General features: G+C 34.7%; 2 protein-coding genes across 5 annotated transcripts in view; one reads left to right on the top strand and one right to left on the bottom strand.

Annotated features, from left to right (window-relative positions):
- MIS18BP1 (MIS18 binding protein 1) overlaps nucleotides 1-10,555 on the top strand; it is a 58,591-nt gene extending 48,036 nt beyond the window's left edge. For 2 of the 4 annotated variants that reach the window (XM_043556068.1, XM_043556067.1), the window contains 5 exons: nucleotides 408-568; nucleotides 2,808-2,956; nucleotides 7,624-7,711; nucleotides 9,388-9,442; nucleotides 9,622-10,555. In XM_043556068.1, coding sequence (XP_043412003.1) covers nucleotides 408-568; nucleotides 2,808-2,956; nucleotides 7,624-7,711; nucleotides 9,388-9,442; nucleotides 9,622-9,725 — 557 coding nt within the window. In that variant the 3' untranslated portion in view covers nucleotides 9,726-10,555. Of the gene's footprint in view, nucleotides 1-407; nucleotides 569-2,807; nucleotides 2,957-4,302; nucleotides 4,354-7,623; nucleotides 7,712-9,387; nucleotides 9,443-9,621 lie in introns of those variants that run through there. The other 2 variants (XM_043556069.1, XM_043556070.1) reach the window with 2 other exon arrangements.
- Nucleotides 10,556-12,799: 2,244 nt separating this feature from the next.
- FANCM (FA complementation group M) overlaps nucleotides 12,800-14,831 on the bottom strand; it is a 66,004-nt gene continuing 63,972 nt past the window's right edge. Inside the window, 2 exon segments of the mRNA XM_043556066.1 lie at nucleotides 12,800-13,112; nucleotides 13,695-13,986. Coding sequence (XP_043412001.1) covers nucleotides 12,974-13,112; nucleotides 13,695-13,986 — 431 coding nt within the window. The 3' untranslated portion in view covers nucleotides 12,800-12,973.

Below are 14,831 nucleotides of genomic sequence, written 5' to 3'. Positions count from 1 at the left end.
AGTTTTTGTACTCCCCAGGAGTACGCATTCCTGCTCAGGGTTTATGACAGGGCTTGTACTAAGCTTTAGAGCATATCCTATCCCTACCCTAATCCAGTAAGGTTTATATTTTTGCAAAATCAATAAGGCATTCAGCAAGGGGAATATGGGAGGTAACCTTTCTCACAGGGTATAGAACTTTTTCACCTCACACTGGCTAATCTTATGTAGTTTCTTCATGAGTATCTTGTGGGCTAGTCATACTGCATAGATCCCAGTATAGAAAAAATCATTTGCTATATAGGAGATTTACTAATAGTAGATGAGTATACTTAATACAGATAAACAGTTTAGGTTTTGTAAAGTCTGTTAACTTTAAAGCACTTACTATAAATGAATCCTTATCAAAATGTTTGCTAACTCTTAAGGCAAAATAGGTGATGCTGATAAGAAGCAAATGATTAAGATAACTGCCAAAGTGGGAACTCTTAAAAGGAAGCAGCAAATGAGGAATTTTCTGGAACAGTTGCCAAAAGATGATCATGATGATTTTTTCAGTACAACACCTTTGCAGAACCAGAGAGTAGTGGTAAGAGTCTTAAATGCATGAAATAATTGCTCTCTTTATATTGACTTTTACATCTTTCATTTTTATGTATGGTTAGTGTTCATCCCTAGTAGGCCATGGATTGATAGCCTATACAGACATCACCCAAAATGTACTGTAGGAAGCAGTCTGCCAGTACATTCTGTTCTCATCAGTGTAATGGTTGTAGAGCCAAATTGAAAACTCAGAAATAGGCTAAATGTCTATATTTAAAATTTCGTATGTAATGAGGCAAATTTAAAAAGGTGATGGGGCACCTGGGTGTCTCAGTCAGTTAAGCATCTGACCCTTGATCTCAGCTCAGGTCTTGATCTCAGGGTCATGATTTCAAGCTCCACACTGGGCTTGGCACTGGGCATGAAGCCTACTTAAAAACAAAAAAAAAAAAAGGTGGTAAGAAAAGATTATTACCTACTCTATAGTAAATTCAATGGAAGGATTAGATGACAGCACGAAGTTGACATTTGAATGTATAAAATAATTTTTGTAGTATGAAAATCGTACAACTAAAAACTTCAATTGGGGAAAAATATTTACAACAAATAAAGAATGCTTATAATATGAAGAACTCATTCAGCTGTTACTGGAATACTAAAAATTGTCAAGATCACAGGGGAAAAGTGGGCAAGAAAATATTTTAAAGGCTGAATGAATACTTGGAAAAGTGGTTAGTTATACTGGCTAGCAATTGGAGGAAAACAAAGTAAATCATATGGATATATTCTAAATTACAGAATCTTTTACAAAAAAGTTAAAATTTCCATAACAAAAAGCAGTGGAAACTTTGAAATAGTCATACATCAGTGGATGTATAAGTGAATCATACCTTTTGTAAAGCATCATGGCAATATTTGAGAGCCATAAGATTAATTCTGTTCATGGAAATTTATCCTAAGAAATTCAAAAGAAGCCAAAAGTCTCCACAAACACCTTCATTGCAGGTTTATCTTTACAGCAAAAAACTGGAAGCAGCCTATATCCAATAAGGATGTTCTTCATAAATGGTCAAATACAATATAAAGTACAAATTTGAGACTATTTCTAGAATATAAATATAAATGTTAAGAATATTAAGGTTAATGCAAAAATGGATAGATATAGACAACTGATAGAAGTATAAAATCTTTTAGTGAGCTAACCTTCAGGGATAATTTTTTAATTTACTCATTTAATATATTTGTTTAACTTTATTTATTTTGAGAGAGAGCGAGCAAGCACACAGGGGCAAGGGAGGGGCAGAGAGAGAGAATCCCAAGCAGGCTCTGTGCTGGCAGGTGAAGCCCAATGCAAGGACTTGATCCCACAAACTGTGAGATTATGACCTGAGCTGAAATTAAGGATTGGATGCTTAATGAACTGAGCCACCCAGGTGCCCCTCATTTCTTAATATTGTTACATTATCTCCAATATTAAAAGGCTACACAAATGCTTTAAGAATGTTTAAGTAACATCATTATCTAGGCTCCTTTTGCCTACACAGGTTGTAAAGGGAGATCTCTAAAGGAGCCAGCTGAGTCTCTTACTGTGTTCCCTGCATAACAACCATGGTCCTTTAGAGGTTATATCCTTTATATAATTCTACCATCATTTCAGGTTTTATATATGTTTTGGCTTAAATGCAATAGTAGCGACATTTTAAAAACAAAAATAATAAAACGTAGAAAGCAGTGAAGTAAGTTCATTTTCTGTGGGATAAATCCGCTTTTTCTAATGTTTTGATGTAAACTTAGATAAACTCTTAATGATTGAATTGCTGTTTACTAGAAATATATATACACAAAAGTTTAATACTTGCTTGAGTTCCCATAGCATTCAGTGAATTAATTCTGTTTTGTTCTGATTACACAAAGGTAAGCAAACCATGACCCATGGATCAAATCCGGTGGACCACATTTTCTATAAACAAAATTTTATTGGCACATAGACATGCTCACTGTTTAAATAGCTATGTCTGATTTCATGCTACAACAGCAGAGTTTAATATTTGGGACAGAGACTGTATGCACCACAAAGCTTAAAATATATACTAACTCATTACAGAAAACGTTTGCTGACACTGGTCTTTTCACAACTTTGTCATTGTCTCCATTTAACACAATAGAAAATAAGGTTTTTTTAGAGGTTAAGGTTCTGTTCTATCCCACCCAAAAATATTTAGTGATAATGAGAAATCCCATTCTTAGGGGAGCCTGCTGGCTAGTAAGAAATATTTGTTTTTTAGTTGCCAAGTCTCCAGGACAGTGCAGAAGAGGATGATATTCTGCCCAGTATGGACAAAAATCCAACAACTCCATCATCAGTTGTCTTTCCATTGGCAAAAACTCCTCAGTGTCAGCATGTCAGTCCTGGCATGCTAGCCTCTATAAATAGGTAAATATGCATATGATACTGTAATCTCTGCATCAGCATTTGGCATTTCATGAGTTGAAGAGAGTAGATGTCAATAATGAGAGGAGGCATCATTAAAAAGGAAATCAAGAAAGGATAGTTTCTAGAAGTAAAGGATGGACAGTTTCAACAAGTAGGGGTGTGGTTCAGTAGTGTAGGGACACACACAGCTCACACTTTACCTCAGGATAATTCCAAATGGATCAAAGTTTTGCATGTAACAAATTTAACTATAAAATATACCTAAAGAAACCTTGGAGGATTATCTTATAATTGTAGATTAGTGAAAGTCTTTTCTAACTATGATGCAAGACTCAGAAAACACTAACAAAACAAATGGTAAAGTCAACCAAATAAAAAGTTTTACCCCATACCAACCACCCTAAGCAATCAAAAGGTCAACAGTAATCTGAGAAAAGAATATATGGAACCCATCAAAGGAAAAGGCTAATTTTCCTAATACAGCACTCCTACAAATTAAGAGGAAAAGAAAGCCATTCTCATGCATTACTAGTGAGGAGAAGGTAAATTAGTACAGTCTCTGCAGACAGCAATTTGTAAATATCTATCAAAATTGTAAATACAGTCTTTAACCTATCCATCCTGCTTTTAGAATAGTGAATGTACAGCTTTTTAGGGTATTGTTTATGATAGCAAAAGTCTGGAAACAATTCGAATCCTCACCACTGGGACTAATCACAAAAATTGGGTATATTATATAGCCATAGAAATTAATGAGGAAATTATTATTATGGAAAAATGTTCACGATTTATTAAATGAAAAAAGGTAGATACCGTGAATTACGTGTTATCATTTGTGTAAATAAGAGCTGTGTATTTATGTATGTATATACTTGCATATATATGTGTATATATACAGAATTGCTTTCCTTTGATGAAATATCTCTTATAGAATACATAAATTGAAAACGGGTGATCCCTACAAAGAGAAACTAAGATAGCTTGGAGACTAGAAAAGAGGGAAGCTTTTTGAATTTTGAACTATGTGAATATGGAAGCACTTAAAATATAAATAAAATTAAGAAAAATCAGGGGTGGCCAGCAGTTGAATGACACAGAGAAAAAATGGAAAGTAATAAAAATGAGGCCTGAAAATAAGCCATTCTATCTGGCAATCAGGCAGGACAATGCTGGTTTTAGTAAGAGTAATTTCCATGGGGTATGAGGCAAAAGCCAATAATAATGACTGTGAAAAAAGTATTCATTCATCTCCTGGAGCTTGGTGAAATTTTAATTTGCATTTATTTATTAAAAACATAATTTTTCCCCAGCAATCCATAAATTATTTTTGTTTATTTTTTATTTAGTATTCATTGCAGGTGAAAGTATTCAGAGTATAATTTTGGACAAAGCTTTTGGTAAGCACGTTGGCCAAATCATGAAAAGCTTTAAAATACTCATCTCTTTGGCTCTTGGGTTTTGTGAGTCAATTCTGAGGAAATATATTTGGGCAAGTATGTATGTAAATTTGTATGAACAAAGATATTCATCATGAAACATAATACTGAAAATATAAAAATGACCTAAATGTCCAATAAGTTAAGAACTTAGGATTTATCCACATAATAGAATAATAAGTAATAATTAAAAACCATGCCTTCAAGAATTTTTAATGACAAAGAATAGTGTTCAGTAGACAATAGTTTTGTTTTTTTAATTTTTTTTTTAATGTTTATTTATTTCTGAGACAGGGAGAGACAGAGCATGAGTGGGGGAGGGGCAGAGGGGAAGGAAGACACAGAATCGGAAGCAGGCTCCAGGCTCCGAGCTGTCAGCACAGAGCCTGACACGGGGCTCGAACTCACAGACCGCGAGATCATGACCTGAGCTGAAGTCAGACACTCAACTGACTGAGCCACCCAGGCGCCCCGACAATAGTTTTTAAAAGCTAAGAAGTTAAATTATATACAATATGATTCCAATTCACAACAGCATGTATTCAGAAAGGAAATTTCTTGACTAAAAACATCACCAGCTGTTATCTAGGTTATTGAATTACATTTAAGTGAGTTTTGGTGTATCACTTTTACAATTACAGGAATACATTCTTTTTTCTTATAGACTACATAGTATACATAGTATACATAGACTCATTTATATCATGAATATATTTACTAACACTTTATTTTAAAAAATGTCTCCTAGGCCTCTACACTATCTCTTGACTCACCAGCTCAAATAGATTACTTCCTTTTTATAACAATTTTAAATAATTAAAATTTTATCACTTCAGTTTTTATCACTTCAGAAGTGACTTCTGACAACAGAGTCATGAGGTACTGATCCTGAACAGCTGGCTAGGCTTCTTACTAGCTACGCAGCATTGTTTGTGGTTCACATTAATATCTTAACACAATCACACATTTAGAAATTTCTTCGTGTCATACCTTTAAGGTTGCTCCTAAATCGTCATAAAGGAAAAGCTCATTGATCAAAAAGGATCTTGGAGCCAAGAGAGAGAATCAGAAGTGTTGTTCAACTGCGATTTACTGTCATAAGCAGCACTAGAAATTGCAGGGAGAAATGAAATAGCCATTCTGTTTGGCTTCAATTTGTAACTCTACTTGGGTCAAGCCTGTTTGCTAAGAATGAGAGGGGAAAGAAAGTAAAAAGAAATGAAAAAAAAAATTCATAGTTGGTGTGGAGAATATAAACAAGATGTAACTATGTAGAAATAAAAGACTTGTGAACTGAATTGAAGACTGAATTGAGAGTTTTCATCACCAGGTATATCCTTAAAATGGTTACCTGTGAGATTCAATGTGATGGGGAAGAAAGTGAACAGGAGAAAGGAGTGAGAGGTCTAATAAAAGGGAGTCCAGGGACAAGAAGTCTCTGGATTCTGGAAAAGAGAGGCAGCAAGATAGTGGTTGGAAAGGGCACAAATGGGACAATGAACAGTAAGCAAAACCATAATTTCCTAGAATACTCCTATTCAGTGTTTCCTTTTAAATGTTTGGTTGAAGCATTTTGTCCATTTCTATCAGTACACCGTGGTCTTTTTAAAAATGGAAAAGAAAAATATACCTTTTTGTTGTAGTTTTATTTAAATTCCAGTTGACATAAAGTAATACTAGTTTCAGGTGTATGATATAGTGATTCAGCACTTCTGTATTATCAGTGCTCATCACAGCAAGTGCCCTCCTTAAAACCCACCACCTGTTTCACCTATCCCCCTACAGCTCTCCTCTGGTAACCATCAGTTCTTTATAGTTGAGAGTCTGTTTCTTGGCTTGCCTCTTTTTGTTTCCCTTTGTTCGTTTCTTAAATTCCACATATGAATTAAATCATATGGTATTTGTCTTTCTCTGACCTATTTTGCTTAACATTATACTCTCTAGCTCCATCCATGTCATTGTAAGATTTCATTCTTTTTGATGGCTGAGTAATATTGCATTGTATATGTATACCACATCTTTATCCATTCATCAGATGGACACTTGGGCTGTTTCCATAATTTGGCTATTGTAGATAGTGCTGCTCTTAACATCGGGGTGCATGTATCCCTTTGAATTAGTTTTTTTGTGTGTTCTTTGGTTAAATAGCTAGTAGTGCAATTGCTGGATCATAGGATAGTTCAAGTTTTAACTTTTTGAGGAGGCTCTTGTTTTCGAGAATGGCTGCACCAATTTGCATTCCCACTAAAAGTGCAAGATTCCCCCTTTCTACATCCTAACACCTGTTGTTTCATGTGTTGCTGATTTTAGCCATTTTCTTTTTCTTTTTTTAAAGTGTATTTATTTTGAGAGAGAGATGAGGACAAGGGCAGAGATGGAGAGAGAGAATCTCAGGCTCCGGGCTGTCAGCACAGAGCCCAACTCAGGACTTGAACTCATGAAGCACAAGACCATGACCTGAGCCAAAGTCAGACACCTGACTGAGCCACCCAGACACCCCTGATTTTAGCCTGACAGGTGTAAGATGCTGTCTCATTGTAGTTTTGATTTGTATTTCCTGGATGAGTGATGTTGAGCAGCTTTTCATGTGTCTGTTGGCTATCTGGATGTCTTCTTTGGAAAAAATGTCTATTTCTTTTGCCCATTTTTCAATTGGATTGTTTTTTGGGTGTTGAGTTTTATAAGTTCTTTATATATTTTGGATACTAAACCTTTGTTGGATATGTCATTTGCAAATATCTTCTCCAATTCCATAGGTTGCCTTTTAGTTTTGTTGATGGTTTCCTTTGCTGTACAGAAGCTATCTACTTTGCCGGGGGTGGGGGTGGGGAGGGGGAAGCTATTTACTTTGATATAGTCCCAATAGTTTATTTTTGCTTTTGTTTCCCAGAAAATATACTTTTTAGAAAAGCTTGGGAGGGGTGCCTGGGTGGTTCAGTCAGTTAAGCGTCCGACTTTGGCTCAGGTCATGATCTCGCAGTTCAAGAGTTCGAGCCCCACATTGGGCTCTGTGCTGACAGCGCGGAACCGGGAGCCTATTTCAGATTCTGTGTCTCCCTCTCTCTCTGCCCCCTCCCCCACTCATGCTCTGTTTCTGTCTCTCAAAAATGAATAAACGCTAAAAAAATTTTTCAAAGTAAAGCTTGGAACACATTTTAATTTTGTCAACTGCTGTTCAACCTGTGAATAGAAATATGATAATGTTGACAAAATTATTTTGTATTCAAACAGGGATGACTGTGATAAATATGTTTTTCGTATGCAAAAAGAACATAAAAGTAAAGGTGGCATTGTCTGGGGCAATATCAAGAAAAAAACAGTAAGTATTCATTTATTCATCACATCTGTTGATATACTGATAGATGGCAAATTGTGAAGTTATATAAGTCCTTGCTCTCAAAGTAGTTAATCTTAGAGAAATATAATTTATGGAGGTAAAAATGTTGAAGACCACCTTTTCTCCTGATTGTATATTCCTTCTGATCAGGTTATGGCAATTTCTTCCTCCCTCACCCATGTTGAAATACTGTTACTGTAGCATGCATGCAGTATAATTCTTAGAGTTTCTAAACACTGGCATTACATAATCACATCCAATCTTTATGGGTTTCATTTGTCCATAGGAAATGGTAGACACTTCTGGGCAGTTTGGTTTAAAATCATCCTGGAGACTAAATTCTTCAAAAGAAATCTCTAAAACTGAAGGTGTAGACAGATTCCATGTTTCTTAGATTCTCTTTTTCCAGTCTCACGTTCCTTATGAGAATGAAATTTTGGTTTGTTGCAGAGGACCTGGAATCAACATAGTAAGAAAGACTTGTTTGGCTTCTAGTTACTATTTTGCCAGTGTGAAGTTAGGCTGCTTTGACAGTTGTTTCACAAGCTTTAATGTGCATAGAAGTCCCTTATGGATCTTGTTAAACACCAGATTCTGATCCAGCAGATTTGAGATTTCTGCATTTCTCACCAAATCCAGGTGTCTATGTTGCTGATCCATGGACCATACTGAGTGGTAGCAAGATCCTAATCCATTCAGTCTGTTCTGTCTGCATAATGATGAAAAGTTCATATGGATAGATCTATAAGGACTATTCCTATTAATAATTTTTATTTCTCTGCATTTCTGACATCATCCTAAGCACTACTGGGCCTTTGTTTTTCTTAATGGGTCATAATTTGAGTAGCCTACCAAACTATGGTATCTTTGTGATTTAGTCCTATTTTTTCACTGACTAATATTTTAGTCAATGCATGAGGATAGAAAGAGCAAAGGACTTAGTGTCAAAAAATTTTTATTTCAAGATCTGACCATACAGCTTTATAATAAGCTACTTGAACTTTCTAATCTCGTTTTGTTCATATATGAGTAAAATGTACCATCAGTGTGGGAATCATATTGATTTAATGTCACTGAATGATCTTGAGAGCTAAATGATATAATAGTGTTTTGATTCATTTCAAAGTACATTTACATCACAATCTGAACACGAGTGTATCTTGAAAGTTTCAACAATATTTACTCTTAATACAGTGAATATGCCCTGTCATTTTCTATTCTATTCCTTTTCATTTTTAAAGATAGCCAGCCATGGCCAATAGTTTACAAGCACTGATGTAGTAAATCTCCATCATACACTTAAAACTCGTCTATCAACAATTTAAGTTTTGCTAGTGTCATGGAATGGAATGAGTACCTAGATTTTGACAACTGTCAGAGGCCCATAGACTATCTTGTAACCTCTATAGCATTAGCATTAGTTTGTAATATTTTCTTACAGTGTGCCAGCAGTGGGAAATAACATTGAAGAAGTATTCTTTCTCTGGATAAATTCAACTTAAAGGAGAATTAGATGTTTCACAGATACTTATGTGATTAGGTATTGTTATAGGCACGTGTTCGAGGTACTCAGGGGATGAAGCAAGCTTATTCTGTCTATGTTTGAAGCAGAATTCACAGGAGGTACTATTTAGCTATTAACATGAACTCTCTTACAGGTTGAAACTGAGTTTTCAACTCCAACATCAAGGAAAAAAACTCTGTATAACAAAGGTAATTTATTTGTATCTTTCTTTGGTAGCTCAGTTCTATTGTAAGATAGTCCCTTTATTCACATGGTACTAAAATTAGCTGCTTGCAGGTGGGCAGACCTATTCAGTTTCTCATTTTCAATTTCATTGAAATTACTTTTAGAAGTATATTAATCTTTTTTATTAAATTTCTCTTTACAGAATTAGGAGAACACTCTGGTATTGGAAAACTTTTCACCAATGCTATGGAGTCTTTAGATGAAGAAGAGAAAGATTATTATTTTTCAAACTCTGATTCTGCATAGTATGAGAAAATATTTCCAGGATTTTTGTCAAGAAGCAGACAGTGTATTTATATCTTTTTTTGGAATACATATTATTTTCCTTATAATGTGCCTTCATATGAAATTGTGGATTCCTTCTCAAAGGTTTTAGGTGTTTGTATTCAGAGTAAAACATCCTTCTGTAGAATGCTGTTCATTGATATAGGTTACTAAAATATAAGGAAAATTGTTTTGCTTGTATACATACTTGTATATTTCTGTTTTTTGAACATTAAAATATTCTAGATAAGTCTCTCTTAAGCATCTGTTTAAGAAAATCATGTCCTAAACAGATTTTTTTAAAAAGCTTCCAAGAAAATGTTGCCACCCTTAAGGGGTAGGGGTGGGGAAATAAAAAGTAGACTGTATTGCTGGCTACAAATTCATGACAACTGTATTAGCATTTGTTACCACTTGATTTTTTCCTTAAAACTTATCATTGGCACAGCTATGAAACCTATGTAAATTTAGTACTTTTATTAGGTAGAATCAGAGAATAAATTTTGTCACATTAAGCCTTATTTACATATGCAGACATTCATAGTTTACATTTGGCCTTAGTATTAAAAAGACTGGATTAGACATTCACGTAATTGATCTACCATTATAAAGAGTCAAGTTAATATGCCATGTCATAATAAAACATTATTTTCCTCCTTTCAGACAGCTCCTTTGGAAATAAACTTTTTTTAGCTTATTCTGTCATTCTGTTTTAAAATTTGACAGAATATCTCTCCTCTGGTTACAGTATATATTCACTTACCCTTTCTCTCCAGTTAGATTGTTCAAATAAATTTTGCTTTTAGAACATTTGGATTTGTATTTTGCTGGATCATTGAAATTAAACAGCCGTTTTGTTATTGGTTCAGCTTGTTTCTTCAAAAAAATGCCAGAACTTTTAGTAAAACAATTTTTTTTAAGAATTTAGTCAGTTTATAAAACTATAGGATTTATAGAAACATAAGATTTTACAAGAATATTAATTACAGTTCGACTGAGATCATAATTGTTTCTGCCACAAAGACTTAGATGTCTTTGTGGATGGATGGAACAAATGAGGGATTATTTCAGAGTGAAATACTGTTGTAGAACTTAAGTTGCCAGTATTTGGTATAATACCATGCTGCTTATTAATGTTAATGGATAATGTTAACGTTAACTCCTTTTAGGAGTTAGAAGGTAGTTATATTGAGAAACAAAGGGATAATTTTGATGCAGCACAGACTTAATACAAACCAAAGAGTGTGGCCCTCCTCCCCCAAATTCCCTGTGTCCTATTGGAGCTGCTTCAATGTCCTTCCTAGTCAGTTTTATTCTATCCCACCTGCCAGGTACCTGGTTAGTCCCATCAGATCATAAGTTATGCTAGGAAGGGTTAAAGTAACCTCCAAAGGACACTTAAAAGTGTGCTTAAAAATTAATCATCAACAAGGCTGAAAGTTCAGTGCTACCAGTAAGAGTATGAAGGCTACTGCAGCTTAAATATGGATAAATCTCTGTACACAGCAAGCATAAGTAAGTGAAATCCTCTAGGTTATGTCCCTCATACCATGTTAACTTCTATTTCGTCTGATGGGTGGACACAAAGAATTTGAGCACACTGTTGTCTGCATGGGAGATGCTGCAAGGTGGTCATCTGCCCAAGTCAATGTGAATTTGCTGAGGTAAGGCAGAGAACCACCAAATGTCCCCACCCACATGCACCGCTAACCCCATGTAAGAGGAACAAGAAGCAGCAAAACAACATACTGGAACAAGAAAGAAGCCCCTTTCTTCCTTCTACTGACAAAGCTTAAATCATGCTCACTGTAGGGAGAAATATTCAAAAAGTCCAGTCCATTATAGCAAAGCAAGATACTAAAGGGTAAATTTGAGCCTGAGAGATAAATAAATCAATAGCTGCACATCAGCCAACAACTTCTAGAACTTCTTTTCTCTCTGGCTTTGACAGAATTATTGAATAGCAGAACTATGAAATCTGCTAGTCTCAGAAAAATTAAGAATTTATACTACCCCAAGGAAGCTATGTTTACGATTAGAATAACTTTTTAGTGAAAAATAATTGTATCTAGTTCCTGGGTTCTGGTTCTGGATTTCCCAGTAAACTTGAGTAAGTCACTTGTTTGTGGGCCTCACTTCAATCACCTGATAAGAAAAAAAGCAATTTGATTTAGATGAGCTCTGAAGCCCCTGCCAAGTCTAAGGCAAGGAGAGCTCTCTGCTGTGATGTTGGTTCACCTACCCTACAGTGTAGCAAGAAAAAACAAGACAAACAGAATAAACTCTAAATGGGGGTGTCGGTGGGGGTGGGAATCCATAGTTAAAGGCTGCATTAGCACTAGACTGACTAGAAAGAAGGGCCTCAGATATTGCAGATATAAACGTGGAGATGTCTGTCTTAAAATGTTAATAATATCACAGATACACTGTTACGGGCACAACGAAGTCCCTATTCAACAGCTCATCTATACTAAATTTCCCAAATCTAAGCCAATATCCCACTTCTTTGAATATGGTATTTCAACAACAAAAAAAAGTGTAAAGTGCAGTTCATAATAACAGGATCTAACTGTACTTGATTGAGACACTTTTGGTAAGATGAACATACTCAGTTAAATTTCCAACTCTACTAGTTACTAGAGCATTTATCTCACAATACAGCTACTGCCATATATCTATATCTATACACACACACACACACACACACACACACACACACACATATACACACATATATATATATACACACTGCCCTTATCCAATATATAGGTAGATTCAGGACATTGAAAATATTCTAGATATTATGATTTATATATAGGAAAAATTACGACCACTAAGTTGGTGGCAGACACCTCAACCTATTAATGCTAACAAATGGCAACCACATGATCCGCAAGATCATGACCTGAGCCAAACCAAGAGTTGGATGCTTAATCGACTGAGCCACCCAGGCGCCCACTTTTAATTTCTTAATAGCTCCTTCAGTAAACCTTTTTTTTTCAATAACAAAATGAGTTTCATAATCTAGTTAATGAAAATGATTACTGAACATCAGGTTTTCTTTTAAGATAATTTATAATCTATATAAATAAAAATGTACACCACATAAAACAGATGTGGGAATATTATTTTACATATTTTAAACTGATTATCACAGACCACAGCAATGATTATTGAAATGCATTTAGTATTGTGAGAGTTCTTTCATAACCACACCTTGAGCAGTATCATTATGCATCAGATTGTAGTCTCCCTTGGTTAAGACCATTTGGTAACATTTGCATGTCAAATACATAGTGAAGATATCTATAGATCTCCTCAGCCTTCTGATGAGTTACTTGTGCACATGTGGAGATTTCTTGAGGTGAGCTGAAAAATAAATTAGAATTTTTTGACTTAACACAATATTCTTATTTGCTTAAAGAACACCAAACATAAGCCTTTAAGAAAATCATTTCTTCTAAGCATTTTACATCTAGTTAATATGTCCTTAGCATGGTTTAAATAAAACACACTTATTCCCTATATTCAAAGTCACTTATAACAATTTCAACATCTTACCTGGGCCTTTAATTTAAAATAACGTATTTTCTAAAATTTTCCTTTTTAAGCAATATAATAATCAAAAACTAGTAAAATCTGCACTGTGATATTTTTCTAGTTCTAAAACTCAACAGCCCAGAAATGTTAGAATGCAAGATCAAATATAAGCGCTGTCTAGCTCTCAGAGGACTCTAAGCTCCCCAAAGGCGGTGCCTATCTTTTCCCTCCATTAATGTCCTCAACTTCATGCAGTGACTGTTAACATTGGGAAGCAAAAAGTCTTTACTGAATGAGATACTCTAATATGCACTATACATCTTTAGTTTTTTAAATAATATTAAAATTTATATGAAGTAGTTCTAAGAATCATTTTACAGTAACCATTTAAAAATATTAAGACCGACATACCTGTTAGTCATCTTTCTCACAGAAGAAAACCAGTGACACATATTTAATGCAGTTACATAACTTACATTGGGAATACTTAGATAAAACTGAAGTGCTTCACATTTATTTCTGTTCACCACTATTGGAACATGAATACCAACATTCTTTCTTTGTTCTACTAAAGACAGTTCCTTTAGCAAATCTGCAGTTTCTTCTTGGCAGGAACTGAAAAGAACTCGGATTCCGGCCCCAATTAAGGTAGTCAGCAAGTTGTCGTAGCTCTTTGTTCTCCTAAACATCTTGGATGTGTCTCCTAAATATTTCATATTTAGGAAAATGCAAACATGAGTAACTTACATTAAGTAGAATCATTAATACTATATTTTATATTATTAAAATCCCAAGATCTACAACCACTAAGCAAATTAGTGCCACATTATGCTAATGAGAAACCCTACTAGTAAAGATTTAAAGTGACTCTCAAATACCTGGGAGTTAAAATAAGAACTATCTTTATGAGTGTCTTCAGTTGGTATCAAATAGTAAGATGAGTAGGCAGAGGAGAGTTTATATTCCTAGATAATTCACTCATGAAGACCAAGACCATATTACTTACCTCTACAATTCCTCATAATGCTAGAACTGATAAATAACTCAAGTATTGGCTTGATACAAAATCTTACGTATTTATTCTAAGAATAACTCAAAGCCCTGCATACCCATCATCTTTAACTCTTGCCTCTGAATTTACTTCCTTACCTTTCCCATTCATTTCTTTCCATATTCTACCCTCTATCATTTTGGGGGCACTTTTCATTATGGAAAAACAAAACTTTTTACATAACCTTTCCCCCCCCCGTAACTTTTGCAATGTTACTTTTCTCTTTATTCCAAATTTATTTCCTTTATAAAGGATATGTTGGTGAAGAAGAAATAGAATTTTAGCACTAAGAGAACCCAAGAGATCACTGAATATAAAGCCCTCACTTGTCAAATAAAATAAAATTAAGAAAAAAACTTGGTTACTGAAAGTGTGACTTATCCAAGGCCACAGTTTACCAGTGACAGCATGGGGATAAAAAGGTACAATGCTCAATTACCAAACCAATGTTTTACATAAACTATGCTATCTTCTTTTACTATATCCTGTTATGACTG

This window comes from Prionailurus bengalensis, chromosome B3, assembly GCF_016509475.1.
Source record: "Prionailurus bengalensis isolate Pbe53 chromosome B3, Fcat_Pben_1.1_paternal_pri, whole genome shotgun sequence".
Taxonomy (NCBI): Eukaryota; Metazoa; Chordata; class Mammalia; order Carnivora; family Felidae; genus Prionailurus; species Prionailurus bengalensis.
This window is presented reverse-complemented; position numbering and strand designations above follow the sequence as displayed.